This window comes from Phycodurus eques, chromosome 8 (assembly GCF_024500275.1).
Source record: "Phycodurus eques isolate BA_2022a chromosome 8, UOR_Pequ_1.1, whole genome shotgun sequence".
NCBI classification, from domain to species: Eukaryota; Metazoa; Chordata; class Actinopteri; order Syngnathiformes; family Syngnathidae; genus Phycodurus; species Phycodurus eques.
In genome coordinates this window covers 3,311,853-3,328,061 of record NC_084532.1, presented here as the reverse complement: position 1 = coordinate 3,328,061, position 16,209 = coordinate 3,311,853, and the positions used below count along the sequence as shown (strand labels likewise).

The following is a 16,209-nucleotide window of genomic DNA, read 5'->3' as shown; positions in this document are numbered from 1 at the left end:
GACAATGTCGGATGGATGGATGGATGGATGGATGGATGGATGGATGGATGGGACTTGCAAGCGGGGTCACTGATGGTGTGGTGGTCCACTCGCCTGACTTTGGTGCCGGCAGCGTGGGTTCTATTCCCGCTCAGTGAGCGTGTGAATGTTTGAACATGGGAGACATTTACCCATATAAAGCCAAGGCAGCATAAAAAATAGCCACATTAGGTTTTTGTCTTTACAGTTATTGATCAAATGAAATGAAAATTCCCCATATAGTTTCAAGTTTTACTTTATGTTAATGACAATTGGTCGAGATAATTATCACCAACAAATATAATTGGCTTGTTCATGTAAATAGACATACTTAGTATGCAATTTATATAATCATATTGGCCCGTTTTGTGCATTCTAAGAACATTTAAGATGCCCTAAATACAAGTTGCTCCCATTGTCAAGCTTGGTGGACTACGAATCAGTTTTATTCTCCTTTGAGGTTATTTCCTGGCACACATTCTGAACCACATGACAACTTAATCCATTTCCGCTCACTGCGGATTGTTCTGTTTGCTGTAAAAGGCTTATCCCTGTTTAGCTGAGTGAGGCACCCCAACAAACAGCAACCAAACAGGCAGCCAAACCTCCTTGGAAATATACAGAAAGACAGGTAAAGGACAAAACCCCAACTTCCATTTCAGTGTTTGAAAAGTAAGTAGATGGTTGATTGCCAGTCGGAATAAATAATACTGTTTTGTGGTGCTTTACAGTGATTGAGTGCGCGCCGCACTGTGTCGGACTGCAAAGGCTCCTCTTTGAGGAGGAGGGGGGGCGTCTGTGGAAAAATGAACCGCTACACAATGCTAAAACAGCTGGGGGACGGCACCTACGGAAGTGTACTCCTGAGCAAGAGCAATGAGACGGGCGAGCTGGTTGCCATCAAGAGGTGAGAGGAACGCTGTGACATTTGGAAGGGGGAAAAAAAAAAAAAAAACGAGATCAAAGTGGAGTAAGGCATAATTCATGAACTGGAAATTTGACTTTGCATTGTTTGTATTGAACCATTGAGATCTCCCTAGTGCCTGTCCACCCATCAAGTGTGAAACTTGAGTTGTTGTGAAACAACCAAGTAATTCCTTTTTTATCTACATTTCCTTCGAACATAATAACCAACCTCATTATATTTACAAAATAACCCCCCCCGCACAAAGTTTCTCAGCCAATTACTGAGCAGCTCGGCTGGCCAGAGTTCCTGATCAAAAGAGCTACTTTCAATTGGCAGAAGCGCTGTCATTTATTTCAAAGCCAAAGGGTAAGCAGAGCTGCATTGTTAGCACAGGCGAGTGTTCGCAAAAATATCTAAATATATAATGGAATAACAATAACCCCTGAGAATTGCTCTCTCATTCTTCAGGATGAAGAGGAAGTTTTATTCTTGGGAAGAATGCATGAATCTGAGGGAGTTGAAGGTAAGAATTCTACACCCTCACTGGACACGCAATCAGGTAACGAAATCATGTTTATGATTGTGCTTGCGGCTTGCAGTGGTGGCTGACCTGCACTGAGGTTTTGCTAATATCTCACACCCCTCTCTAAACAAGGAAAACAAATATATACAAATATTGAAAACAGCTTACAGTATGAAGTAGTACAGTTTTAAAATCCTGCAAACTACAAGCATATTATTGCCATTCAGTAAATTGTCTACCTGTGTGCACGAGAACGGAACTTTTTATTTGAATTGCAGAATGTCCCTAATTTGGACCTTTTTTAGAAGTCGGATTTTGTCCTTTTTTCCCCCTTTGCTTTTCAAACACTAATCTGTTTGGCTGTGGGTCCAGCGACCATTTGAGGTTCAGGTGATGGGATAATTGTTACTGACTTGACATCAGAAAGAGAACAGCTGTAAGAAAACAGAAAACAATAACAGCATAACAACAGTATAGTGCGAAAATAATAACAATATTACACAGGAGTTGGATTTTATTTGTATGTGGACTGGAAAGGCATTGCTACACGCTGTGACGATGGGATGCTAGGGGGAGCAAATAGGACAGGATGGGCCAGTGCAGGACTATGCATTATATTATATTATATATATATATATATATATATATATATATATATATATATATAAACCCAAATAAGTGCGCTTTCCAAAATTATGAAGATGAAACTGTTAAGAAGTCAGTGCTCTTTTGTGTGATATTTCAGTTTTACTTTTTTAATAAATCTGCAAAAATTTCAATAATTCAGTTTTTTCCTGTCAATATGGGGTGCTCTGTGTACATTAATGAGGGGCGGGGTGGGGGGGGTGGGGAATGAACTTAAATGAGTTAAGCAAATGGCTGCAATATAACAAAGAGTGACAAATTTAAGGGGGTCTGAATACTTTCCGTACCCACTGTACAAGTCTATCTTTTGCAAAACCTCAGACAAACTAATAGTGTACCACAAGGTGGCGCTTCAAGGTCATGTTTGGAAAAATATGTCACGTTTGGGATATAGCAGAAGGGCAAATGACCAGACAGCCAAACAAAAGCTTTGACTTTAGAAGGTAGAAGTTTTTGCATCTATTTTTCAAATGCAACTAAAATTGTAATGATGGAAATTTCCAAATGCAACGGATTACACATTTTCTCCCGGTAACGTAATGAATTCCAATTACAGAAATGTTGTAATGAAATGACGTAATCTCGTTACATGTAATTAGTTACTCCCCAACACTGACTGTAAAGGATTTATACAGCAGAATTGTTACAGATTACTATTGTTTTCCCTTGACAGTCGCTGAAGAAACTAAACCATCCCAATGTAATAAAACTGAAAGAGGTCATAAGGGAAAATGACCACCTTTTCTTTGTCTTCGAGTATATGAAAGAAAACCTCTACCAGCTCATGAATGACAGGTAACATCGTGTCAGTTTAATTTCTCGTGCTTATGTGGCTTTTTGTCATTTTCATCTCAACACAGCATTCGTTTGCTTTGCATATTCACGTAAATTATTGCTCATATTTAATTTGATTATTTTTATTTATTTATTAATTTTTTTAATCTTTGATGCTCCCAGGAGCCATGCAATGTTTTCTGAAAACGAGATAAGGAACATGCTGTTTCAAGTGTTGTCTGGCTTAGCTTTTATGCACAAACATGGTAAGAAACTATCATTCTTTATATTATCTAATTAGGAACTACCTTCAGACATCTTTGGTAGATATTTGAACTCTAAAAATATCTGTGCAAGGTAACTTTTGGATAGCAGATACAGTATGCTTGGGGTTGAAACCTAAAAGCAGGTTTCTCACAAAATTATATTGTGTTTCACATTGTTAGTAGTTGTTAGAAATGCTGCTGTACAGTTCTGAGATTTGGGGTTTTATTCTCACCTTCAGCCTTCCTGTTTGGAGTTTGCATGTTCTCATGGTAGTTGTGTGGGGTTTCTCCAGCTATTCTTGTTTATTCCCACCTTCCAAAAACATAGGCACATGCACACATAGACCCCTAGTGGTGCTGGAGCAACAGCCCCTTTTATGGTGGATGAAAAGTGCTCTTTGTTTTTTTTTTCATTGATCAATATTAAAAAATATATACATTTTTAAAATATTCACTCTGTCATAAATTCCTCCCAAAAGTGTTTTGAGATCAAATTGGTATTTGATTTCTTGTGAGAATTGTGCCCCTCGCGAATCCACAGCACACACAACGATTTGATAAGGGGTGTGTAGACTTTTCATATCCACTGTACTTCCTTTCACCTCCTACGTAAGTAGGTGTATTGACTGTGTTGCTTTGTGTTCACAGAAATGAATACATAAGTACCTGTCACGTACGTGGTTAGGGCGAGGGCGAGTAACGCATGGCAAGAATACGGTGGACCCAATTGCAGGGAAGCAGGGAGGCAAGGCAGGAGTGCGGGAGTCTCAAAATAATATATAATCTACAAAAAAGGAAAACTGAACAAAGTCCCACAACAGATACCAAACCAAAGTAACAAAGAAACACTTGAATATCTAAAACTGGAAACAAACTATGACCTGTGAGTAAGACGTGGAATAGATAGAGAAAATGACACCTGACAATGACATACCGCAATGATAAAGACAACTGACGACTATGACATGGCAAAGACATGTGACAACGACAACGAACCGACAAGAACTGAAAGAAACCAGGGAACTAAATACAAACAGATAGACGAGACAACGAGGAGGGGACAAGACATGAGTGGCTGGAGAGCGCTGATTGGTCGACACAAAGGTGACGAGAACAGGTGCACACAACAACTTAATGAGCACACGACAAACATGGAACACAGGAAAACATGGAACAAAACTAAACACAACCCAAACCAAAACACAGACCATGACAGTACCGTAATTTCCCGTGTATAATACGCACCCATGTATAATATGCACCTCCGTAGTTGAAAACATACAGTTGCGCTCATATGTTTGATTACCCAGGCAGAATTTGTAAGATGGGTACAATTCTTTAAAGAAAACACGAAGGACCAGGGGAAACACATTTAATTTTATTTTAATGGTTAGCAAATTAAACGGTCAAGCATTTCAGGACAGCATTATTATGAAACAAAACGTAACCATAAAGAAATTAATGATCATTGTTGTTCAGTCATCAACCATATTAAAAAAAAAAAAAATTGGTGAATTAAAGTGTACTGCTTTTTCATAACCACTAGATGGCGGCATACACTTATAAAATGTGAAAGTTTTTTTTACTTTTGCCCTTATACCGATGTGTAACAGCCACTATTGACTTTTTACCATTTGTGGGGGGCGGCGGGGGGGGGGGGGGGGGGGCGCATTATACACGAGAAATTACGGTACATCTATGGTACTGTTTTTCTAAAAATTGTGTGAATAATTTTGGCAAAGGGTGCCCTTTTTTAGCTTAAGCACCTGCCCCCAAAATGTCTCTTGCACGTGTCTGCAAAAACATGCATGTTAAGTTAAATGAAGACTCTAAATCATCAATAAGTGGGAATGTAAGTGTAAATGGTTGTTTGTATGTGTCCAGCGAATAGCTGGTGACCAGTACAGGGCATACCATGCCTATTGCCCAAAATCAGTTATGATAGGCTCCAGCTCACTCAAGGATATGATACATTTGATACATTTGTTTTCAGGGTATTTCCACCGTGACATGAAACCAGAGAACTTGCTATGCACTGGTCCAGAATTGGTTAAGATTGCAGATTTTGGGCTTGCCAGAGAAATCCGCTCCCAGCCACCATACACTGATTATGTGTCTACCAGATGGTGAGACACAAATTAGGTCTGTTTTTAAAATTCAATTTTAATTGAGTGACAAACTATATATTAAAAAAATAAATAAATAAATAAAATAAAAAAACACACAAATACATGTTGTGAGTATCAACTGTTGGTTTAACAGGTACAGAGCTCCAGAAATCCTGCTCAAGTTCACCTCGTACAGCTCACCTGTTGACATCTGGGCAGTAGGGTGCATCATGGCAGAACTTTACACCCTCCGACCCTTGTTTCCTGGCAACAGTGAGGTGGATGAGATCTTCAAGATCTGTCAAGTGCTGGGAACTTTGAAGAAGGTGAGCCAACATATCCGTTGACTTATTTTTTTTCCACCTGTGATTTAACTCTAAACACAGTTGTTCAACTTAAACATTGATTTGCTAGAGGATACATTCACATTGATTCCTGTTGTTTTTTCCTCATGTCTCTTAACACATTAGGCAGATTGGCCTGAGGGCCATATTTTAGCCAGCTCAATGAACTTCCGTTTTCCAAAATGTGTCCCGACCTGCCTCAGCTCTCTGATTCCCAATGCCAGCGATCAAGCCATCACACTAATGAAAGACATGCTACAGTGGGATCCTAAGAAAAGGCCAAATGCTGCCCAGGTACATCTAAAACTTGATTCATTATTTGAGTTGTTCGTGATGTTTTTTTATAGGTTTCATATACACACAAGAACATGAGGCCTGTTCACGTAGACCTGCAAAAAAAAAAAAAAAAAAAAAAAACATTGGAAAACCTAATACCCATCACACATCAGTAATTAGGACTTCAAAGTTACCTCTGTTGAGGCCGGCAAGCAAGCACTCTTAAGGCGGGCAGGCCTGTAACAAAGACCGGTCCCCACATTTCAATTTAGGATTTAGGTGTACAATTTATTATTTGGAGTTTATTAAGCACTGTTTGAAGCTGAATGTGACAAAATATTGCTGTTATTTTTAGTTTCAGCCGCTTTACAAATGGCACCCCATATGAACATACCATTACAGTATGTATTGTAAGGATAATGCGAATGGTCAGACCCCAAATAATTTTTCAGAGCCGCTTCTCCTCACTAGGGTCGCGGGCGTGCTGGAGCCTATCCCAGCTGTCATCAGGCAGGAGGCGGGGTACACCCTGAACTGGTTGCCAGCCAATCGCAGGGCACATAGAAACAAACAACCATTCATAGTCACAGTCATGCCTACGGGCAATTTAGAGTCTCCAATTAACGCATGTTTTTGGGATGTGGGAGGAAACCGGAGTGCCCGGAGAAAACCCACGCAAGCATGGGGAGAACATGCAAACTCCACACAGGCGGGGCCGGGGATTGAACCCAGGTCCTCAGAACTGTGAGGCTGACGCTCTAACCAGTCGGCCACCGTGCCGCCACGTGTACCGCTTTCCAATATAAATATATTCCCTTGCTGGTTCTATGATCATTGCACCTTTTCTCTCTTTACCATCACTGGTAACCTTTTGTTTACAAAGCAAGAGATAATCCTTTGGCTGTTCTTTGAACTCAAGTCTTACAAGATACGCAGACATACAGTGGGGCAAAAAAGTATTTAGTCAGACACCAATTGTGCAAGTTCTCCCACTTAAAAAGATTAGAGAGGCCTCTAATTTTCATCATAGCTATACCACACCTATCAGAGACAAAACGAGGGGGGAAAATCCAGAAAATCACATTATCTGTTTTTCAAATTTATTAGAAAATTATGATGGAAAATAAGTATTTGGTTACCAAGAATACAAGCAAGATTTCTGGCTCTCACAGACCTGTAACTTCTTCTTTAAGAGGTTCCTCTGTCCTCCACTCGTTACCTGTATTAATGGCACCTGTTTGAACTCGTTATCAGTACAAAAGACACCTGTCCACAACCTCAGTCACACTCCAAACTCCACTATGGCCAAGACCAAAGATCTGTCAAATGACGCCAGAAGCAAAATCGTAGACCTGCACCAGGCTGGGAAGACTGAATCTGAAATAGGTAAGCACCTTGGTGTGAATAAATCCACTGTGGGAGCAATTACTAGAAAATGAAAGACCATTGATAACCTCCCTCGATCTGGGACGCCACGCAGGATTTCACCCCATGGGGTCAAAATGATCACAAGAACGGTGAGCAAAAATCCCAGAACCATACGGGCGGACCTAGTGAATGACCTGCAGAGAGCTGGGACCAAAGTAGCAAAGGCTACCATCAGTAACACACTACGCCACGAGGGACTAAAATCCTGCAGTGCCAGATGTGTCCTCCTGCTTAAGCCAGTACAAGTCCAGGCGCGTCTGAAGTTTGCTAGAGAGCATTTGGATGATCCAGAAGAGGATTAACAGGAAGTTATATGGTCAGATGAAACCAAAATATAACTTTTTGGTAAAAACTCAACCTGTTTGTTTTTGGAGGAGAAAGAATGCTGAATTGCATCCAAAGAACACCATACCTACCGTGAAGCATGATGCTTGGAGCTGTTTTTCTGCAAAGGGACCAGGACGACTGATCCATGTAAAGGAAAGAATGAATGGGGCCATGTATCGTGAGATTTTGAGTGAAAACCTCCTTCCATCAGCAAGGGCATTGAAGATGAAACATGGCAGGGTCTTTCAACATGACAATGATCCCAAACACACAGCAACGAAGGAGTGGCTTCGTAAGAAGCATTTCAAGGTCCTGGACTGGCCTAGCCAGTCTCCAGATCTCAATCCCATAGAAAATCTTTGGAGGGAGTTGAAAGTCTGTGTTGCCCAGCGACAGCCCCGAAACATCCCTGGTCTGCACTGCAAGGAGGAATGGGCCAAAATACCAGCAACAGTGTATGAAAACCTTGTAAGGAATTACAGAAAACGTTTGACCTCTGTCATTGCCAACAAAGGGTATATAACAAAGTATTGAGATGTACTTTTGTTATTGACCAAATACTTATTTTCCACCATAATTTGCTAATAAATTCTTTAAAAATCAGGCAATGTGATTTTCTGGATTTGTTTTCTCATTTTGTCTCTCATAAGTGAGGTATACCTATGAAGAAAATTAGAGGCCTCTTCCATCTTTTTAAGTGGGAGAATTTGCACAATTGGTGGCTGACTAAATACTTTTTTGGCCTACTGTATCTCATGACTTCATGCATGATGATTTGGCCCCCTAAATTTTTAAGCTATATTTACCAGAACATTTTTGTTGAACTCCAAATTATATGACTTCATGGACTTTGGAGTCTGGAGCTTTCACTGTATAAATCTGGAAATATGGACTGGGTCTCTAAAGATGCCAGTGTGCTTTAGAAGTATGTTAGAGATGCCTTTTGACAAGGCATCATGCACTGCCCAGGTACCTACCATTATAACACCAGATAAGACAAATGATGTGTTTTTGCTCAACATGGTCTGTATTTTTGCATCATTTCCAGGCACTGCGGTATCCATACTTTTATGTGGGTCAGTCACTTGGTGTCCCTCTGAAGTACTCAAAGCAGCACAAGCTCCTGTCAAAGGCTCTCAAAGGAGCTGTGGAAGAAAAAGCTCCATGTAAGACAAACAAGTTGTCTCAGGAGCCCAAAAAAGCCCAAACAGAATCACAGACCAGCAGCCAAGCTCTCCATCAGCCCCTTCATCCCCCCCAACCATCCCAGCAGGCGGACACACAACAACAAGCGTGTCCCAGCTTGCTCTCAGAGGAACAGCAGGAACCTCTTAGCCTGGTAAAAAACAGGCAGCCCATAACTGTATGTATCACTCAAGTACATATTATACAGGGTGAAATTTGATTATAAAGTCATATTTTCCATCTTTTTGTTAAATGAAAGCCTACACAAACAGTAACCACGGGAACGGGGAACAGTGTTACCAGAGTGAGAGCTGGTCGAAGACGATGGGGTCAAACGTCTATCAAATCGGTCGACAGCTGGGATACTGCTGATGATGCAGATGTTGGAGTTTCCATCTCCAAAAAACCCACCATCAGTGCTTTGAGGGATGAAGCCCTTGATGTGTCGAGCAGTTGGTCAGTGCTTATTCAATCGTATTATAATATATAAGTAAGTATTTCTGTTTACAGTGTAAAGACAAAACACTTTTGTCTAGTTTTCCTGTGTCAAAGACTTCTACACCAGTAAAACCAACTGGCAACAATGGACTGGACAGAGGGGACTCCACAATCTTGTCTCCCAAACAGCACTACCTGCAGCAGTCCAGATACCTACCAGGTGAGAGTGAACGATAAAGTCCTAAAGGTCATTCTCGAGTCACTCTACCAAGTAAACAGAATTTCGCCCAAAATCATTTTCCCCAAGGTATTATTTCCTTCATAAAAGTTCAAGTACAAAGACTATTTGCTTTCATGTGTGAGAGCAATTAATCAAGGTTTTTATTGTCAATTCTACAATATGCGTAGCACATACAGAGGGTTGAAATGATGGTACTCGAGGGCCCACGGTGCTACAAAAGACGGTAAAAATAATAAACATCAGCATAAAGAAGCTGAATAAAACTATGGTATAAACAGTATCAAAAGTATAAATTAAATGTGCAAATATCAAAGACTAGGAGACATGTGCAACATAGTCAAAGTCTTGAGTACCAAGGCACATAAAAACATTTACAAATGAGAAGGCAGTGTGGGGAGGTGTGCGTGTGTGTGTGTGCATCCACATGTGGTAGGGGTTCAGAGTTCAGGTGGGCAGAGGACAAGAGAGGTCGAGGCGGCAGAGCAGGCAGAGAGTTTAGCTTCTTGACAGCCTGATGAATATAGTCTTTTAAGTCAGCTGGTCCTGGCCCGCAGACTCCTTCCTGATGGCAGCAGACTGAAGAGGCTGTGAGATGGATGGGTGACATCCCCCGCTATGCAGAGAGCTTTGCGGGTGAGGCGGGTGCTGTAAATGTCATGCAGGGAGGGAAGAGAGGTTCCGATGATCTTCTCAGCTGCCCTCGCTATGCGATGGAGAGTCATGCGGCAGGATGCGGTGGAGGCTCCATACCACACAGTGATGCAGTGGGTAAGGATGGTCTCCCTCTATAGAAGGAGCACATGTTGGGGGTCGGGGATCTGGCTCTTCTCAGGTGCGCACGCAGTAGAGAGGCCGGTGTGCTTTCTTGGCCAGTGATGAGATGTTGCTGGTCCAGGAGAGGTCCTCAGTGACGTGCACTCCTAGGAACTTGGTGCTGCGCACCCTTTGCACCACTGCACCGTTGATGTGCAGGGAAGCATGCTGGGAGTGCACTCTCCTGAAGTACACAACAATCGCCTTAGTTTTCTCCACATTCAGGGACAGATTGTTTTCCATGCACCCCCCGGCCAGGCGGCTCACCTCACTCCTGTAGTGTGTCTCGTCCCCATTGCTGATGAGCCCCACCACAGTTGTCGTCTGCAAACTTGATGAAGAGGTTGGAGCTGTGTATCGGTGTGCAGTCATAGGTCAGCAGGGTGAAGAGGATGGGGCTCAACACACATCCTTGAGGAGCGCCCGTGTTCAGAGTGATGGTGCTGGATGTGTTGCTGCTGACCCATACTGCCTGCGGTCTTCCTGCCAGAAAGTCCCGCAGCCAGTTGCACATTGAAGTGTTGAGCTCCAGCTGGTCCAGTCTGTGAAACAGTTGGGGGAAGACCTGAAGTCTATGAACAGCATTCTGACAAATAAGTCCTTATAGTCCAGGTATGTGAGGGCAGAGTGGAGGGCGGTGGAAATGGCATCATCAGTTGACTGGTTGGACCGATATGCAAACTGGAAGGGGTCCAAGGAGGGGAGGACTTAATATGGTGCATGACTAGCCGCTCGTAGCACTTCATCTGGATGGGAGTGAGCGCTACCGGACAGAAGCAGGAGGGAGACTTCTTCGGGACCGGGATGATGGTGGTGGCTTTGAAGCATGTAGGGACAACAGCCTGACTCAAGGAGGTGTTGAAGATGTCCGTGAAGACATCTGTGAGTTCAGCTGCACAGTCCCTCAGAACACGACCAGGTATGTTATCTGGGCCAGGGGCTTAATGCATTGATTCTGCCGGGGGATCTTCTCACGCTGTCCGGGTCAGTGTCAGCACCTGGTCACCAGGATGGGGCGGAGACTTGTGTGCAGGTGTGCTGTTGTGTGCCTCAAAGCGAGCAAAGAAGTTGTTTCGCTCATTCAGCAGGAAGGTGGAGCTGTCACAGGTCTATTGTGAGGATCTGTACTCCGTAATGGTCTGTATACCTCGCCACAGACTCCTGGTGTCATTGCTGTTACTGAACCGGTGGGCGATCCTCCTGGAGTACTCCCTCTTGGCCTCCCTGATGCCACGGGACAGATTGGCCTTTGCTGTCCTCGGGCCCTCCTCATCCCCAGATCTAAAATCCTGGACAAAAACCTTTCCAGAGTGCTCAGGACCTCAGACTGGGCCAAAGGTTCACCTTCCAACAAGACAATTAACCGAAGCACACAGCTAAAATAACGAAGGAGTGGCTTCAGGACCACTCCATGACTGTTCTTGAATGGCCCAGCCAGAGCCCTGACTTAAATTCAATTGAGCATCTGTGGAGAGACCTGAAAATGGCTGTCCACCAACGGTCACCATCCAGCCTGAAAAAACTGGAGAGGATCTCCAAGGAGGAATGGCAGTGGATCCCCAAATCCAGGTGTGAAAAACTTGTTACATCATTCCCAAAAAGACTCGTGACTCATTAGCTCAAAAGGTGCTTCTACTAAATACTGAGGAAAGGGTCTGAATACTTAGGGGTGTGTGATATTTAAGTAAAGTAAATATATATATATATATATATATATGTGTGTGTTATATATGTTATATATATATATGTTATATATATATATATGTTATAAATATGTGTTTTATTTATATATATTTATTTATATATATATATGCACACACATATATGTATATAACACACATTTATTTATATATATATATATATATATATATATATATATATATATATATATATGTATGTGTGTGTATGTATATATATATATATATATATATATATATATATATATATATACACACACACACGCACACACATCATTGCTCCCACCATTGTAATTTTGATGCGAAGTGCGAGAAATGGTGACAAGATTATGCAGTTGCTTAACTCGCAAGGCTGTGGGTGATTGATGGGGGGAAGAAGCACTTACTTACGTGACGTCATTATAAATAGAATTTAGGATAAGTATTGTAAATCCTTCAGTGAGTCAGTCCTTATTGTATGACGATTTATGACCGCGCACTTTGGTATGAATAATTAACCCACCATGCATTGTGTGTTTAACATGCCATTAAAACTGTCTTCTTAATGTGTAAATAAAAAAATAACAAATACACATTTTACTGAGGAAAATCACAAAAATAGTGTTCCGATAGTGAAATCGTGCATTTCTTTGCACTCTTATGGTAATGTAACGTCACTGTCCATTGTAGAATAAAGAGTCACCTCCCAATCGCTTTCTACTATTATCTATTATTATACTATTTTGTTCACATCACCAGCCACAAATTAGGGGTGAGAGACATTGATGACCAATGATGTAACGCATTACTCATAAAATGTGGTCTGGTGACATTATAAGTAATCTAAAGCGGTAGTTTTTTTTTTTTTATAAGAGTAGTCAGATTACAGTAAAACAACAATAAAACAAAGCAACCACACTATATTCTTAACTATCCCTAACTAAAATGTATACAACGACTAACTACAATATCGAGAAAAAAAAAGGTGAAATGTTTATAACACGTTACTTTGCTCGTTACTCAAAATGGCGGCATTTTGGTGTAACGCATTACCGGCATCACTGCTCTCCAACGTGTGTACGGAGACTTAAAAGTGTCGTTCGGCTGTATGCATCAATGACACACTGAGTTGCGACACACAAGCACACTGTAAGTGCCTTGATAGCATAAGCCATGACTTGTTGCACCAGAATGTGGCATTAAGAGTGTTTTATGTGATGTTAATGTAACGGATCATCAACCAGATGTCCCCAGCAAACTTGATAAACTGCATTCTTCCAAGCCGCCCCGCTGTGCAAGAAGGCCACAAGGATGCCTAAATGATCTTACCCGGACCTTAAACAAATAAAAAGTGCCCAGAGAAACCTGTGCTTCCAGTCATCAAAGACCCCCGTTGGCGTGCAGTGCCCAAGATAGCGACCAAAAGTTTGAAAAGCCGCTGGTCAAAGTAATTTCCCACCACTAGGCGGCAGAGACGTGCTCAACCTAACGCGGAGGGCACTAGCACTCTAGCGCGTCCCGAAACCACACTTTGGTGCGTGTGGGGTGGCTTGCGGTTAAAAGATCCGTCCAGGAGGAAATGCGACGCAAGTCTTCTCCGAGCCTGTGATGAACACCATCGCTAAGGCACTTCAGCCACCTTACCCTTGCTGTATCTCCATTTTTGCTTTCTTTTTCCCCTCTCCTTCCTTTTTGTCGAATACACCTGTTCGGCGTCCTTGCCCAACCATCGGAAAGATCGACCAGCCTGGTGAAATTGTGTTCTACGCAACGTAAGTGCAGCGTACTGTTCCTAGGTCCAAATTGGTGCATATTTGGGTTTAGAATACAGTAACAGGAATTCCCAGCTTTCGCGTAGCTCACAGCACATTCTCATTCCAAGCTTATCCCGAGAATTCAGCCTTCTTTACGAAAGTTCACCTGTACCTTGTTTTTTTTTCCCTCTGCATTGTTTCCCTGTAGTTTTCCCCTTTTAGATTTAATTACATTTTCTATCAAATTTCCACTGCCTCTATCAAAAACGACAGTGAAACAGTTAAAACTCTGAAATCTAGGACTCTTATTTCATTCCTGCAGCAACCTTCATTTATGAAACAATAGAGGTTTTTCGTCACTTTTCCTGAAATTTACCAATATAAAAATAGACGTGGTGATCCTTTACGAGAAAAAAACAAACAAAGTTTGATTATATTGTTAAACGTAAATCGAACTAAACGGGAAGCAACGCAACGTGTTATATCTGTTTTGGATTCACCACAGGTTTTGTTTTATTTGATGATTTAATTCATCAAAATGGAAATGGCATTTTATTGCCATTTGTTGTTGCTGTTTTGAATGAAAAGGACATTGTTTTCTAATATTACAGTATTCATTTATGACGTGGTATGACATGTGGCCTGACCAACTTCAATAAATGACTCTTTGACTCATTGAAAAGATAAACGATTTGTATTTGAGTACCCTGATGCAGCAGCACAGCAACACTAAATTCACCCTCACCTTTTTTGGGCTTTTCAGGCATAGATCCAAAAAGATCTTCAACAGGGAACCAGGGGGTCAATAGAAGCCTGTGGGACATCTTGGGCTTAGCTCAAGGACAGGAACAGGAGCGCCCCCTTATTAAAGGTAATCTCAACAACAAAATAGTTTTATGAGAATTTACTGACAATGTGCCAGTTCCTTCTGTATCAATTGTCTTTTCTAGACTCCTTCATGTCCAAGACAAATATTTCACCTGTTGAGAAGTCAGAAACTAAAGACACTAAACAGATGACGCCACTAGCACAGATCGGAGGCCCCTCTGCTGGTAAATTACATCACCATGTGTTAATTCTTTTTAATTATGAATCAACGCTTGACTGGGACAAAATAAATGTCTATTTTCTAAACTGATCCGTCTGACTTTATTCATGGATGTTTAGTTGATCTGTCATCCTCTGCTGATCTCCGGATTGACTCAAAAATCAAATTGTCCAAGTGTGCAATCTTCTCGAATAAAGGTAAGTTCAAATGATGAAGAAGTAAAATATGCAGTTTCAAAGCTGTAATAATTCAATTTTGCTTATCTCCAGATATTCAGATAGACCATGATGACTTCAGATCTCCTCAAATCCCTTGTCCTTGTCCAAATGGCAGCTTTTCAGGAATGAACACCTTCTCTAGAAACATAAACATGCCACCAATACATGGGCGGGTAGACTGGACTGCCAAATATGGAGGCAATCGATAGAACATCAGTGTACAGGACCATGTGCTGATTACTTCTCATTTTCTATCACTAATTTGTCAAACATTTAAATATTGGACAGAAAATGCCCAGTAAATGCTACAATCAGTATTGTTGACATTGCAGAGACTCATTTTGCCATAGTCCTTCACAATACCTCCAAAGTTCACGCAGATAAGCATTTCTGCAGGAGCAATTTGTTCGTACTGAAGTGTGACCACCTGTGGTGGCGTAAACCATAAACCCAACCCCCACCCATTTCTCACACACGGGCCTCCTACCAGTATCTTCAGACCTGTAAGGATCCATAGTATAATATAATATACACGATTCCACGTTCCTCACTAGGAATGAAACTGCAGCATATAGTCTTCTGTGATTACTGTGTTGGATTAAAGTCAAAATAAAATAAAAACATCATGTTTTTTCACACCCGTCATGGTTTCCACTCCCGTCAACTCCTGTCTCATGGTTTCCACTCCCCTCAATTCGCGGTGACTTTGTTTTTCGCAATTCCCGCTACCTCCTGCTCCCGATGACCTTCGCTCCCGCTCCTGCCCAATCGTGATTGATTGTGAAGTTCACTCCTGACCCCCGGGATTCCTGAAAAACGTCAGCCTCTACCGTGTTCAGCTCCACAGAGGAAGAAATGATGAATTTCTTGCATGCATTTAAGAAATAACCATAACTCTTTCCATACAGACAAAACACTGCACTGTACAGAAACACAAAAGATGTACTGTACTAAAATCATAACCATTAAACAGCAAAAATGCCATCAAAAGTGCTCATTGTGCAACCTAATTTTTCAATTTCTGGATTCATGCATGTAAATATATGCATAAAGAAAAAACATTCTTTGGAGCATACACTTTGCACATGAAAATGTTTTAAAATGTGTTTTCTGTAAATAAATGCATAAAATTGTTTTTATTGGACAAGATGACTGCAATTGGCTGGCGACCAGTTCAGGGCGTATCCCACCTCTTGTCCAAAGACAGCTGAGATGGGTGC

At 41.6% G+C, this 16,209-nt stretch overlaps 1 protein-coding gene across 5 annotated transcripts; it reads left to right on the top strand.

Annotated features, from left to right (window-relative positions):
* Nucleotides 1-561: 561 nt before the first annotated feature.
* LOC133406380 (serine/threonine-protein kinase MAK-like) lies at nt 562-16,038 on the top strand. Of its 5 annotated transcripts, XM_061683946.1 has the most exons (15): nt 562-649; nt 750-925; nt 1,394-1,448; nt 2,767-2,888; nt 3,051-3,133; nt 5,127-5,259; nt 5,396-5,567; nt 5,712-5,879; nt 8,665-8,979; nt 9,061-9,257; nt 9,338-9,459; nt 14,487-14,594; nt 14,674-14,775; nt 14,891-14,968; nt 15,041-16,038. In XM_061683946.1, exons 2-15 carry the CDS (start codon nt 825-827, stop codon nt 15,196-15,198), a joined length of 1,914 nt encoding a protein of 637 aa, XP_061539930.1. In that variant the 5' UTR covers nt 562-649; nt 750-824; the 3' UTR covers nt 15,199-16,038. The 5 variants fall into 5 exon arrangements, with proteins under 5 accessions (XP_061539930.1, XP_061539934.1, XP_061539932.1 ...); XM_061683950.1 differs by lacking the exons at nt 562-649; nt 2,767-2,888; nt 3,051-3,133 and having other exon boundaries at nt 832-1,291; nt 15,041-16,037; XM_061683947.1 differs by lacking the exons at nt 562-649; nt 2,767-2,888; nt 3,051-3,133 and having other exon boundaries at nt 835-925; nt 15,041-16,037.
* The last annotated feature ends 171 nt before the right edge of the window (nt 16,039-16,209 follow it).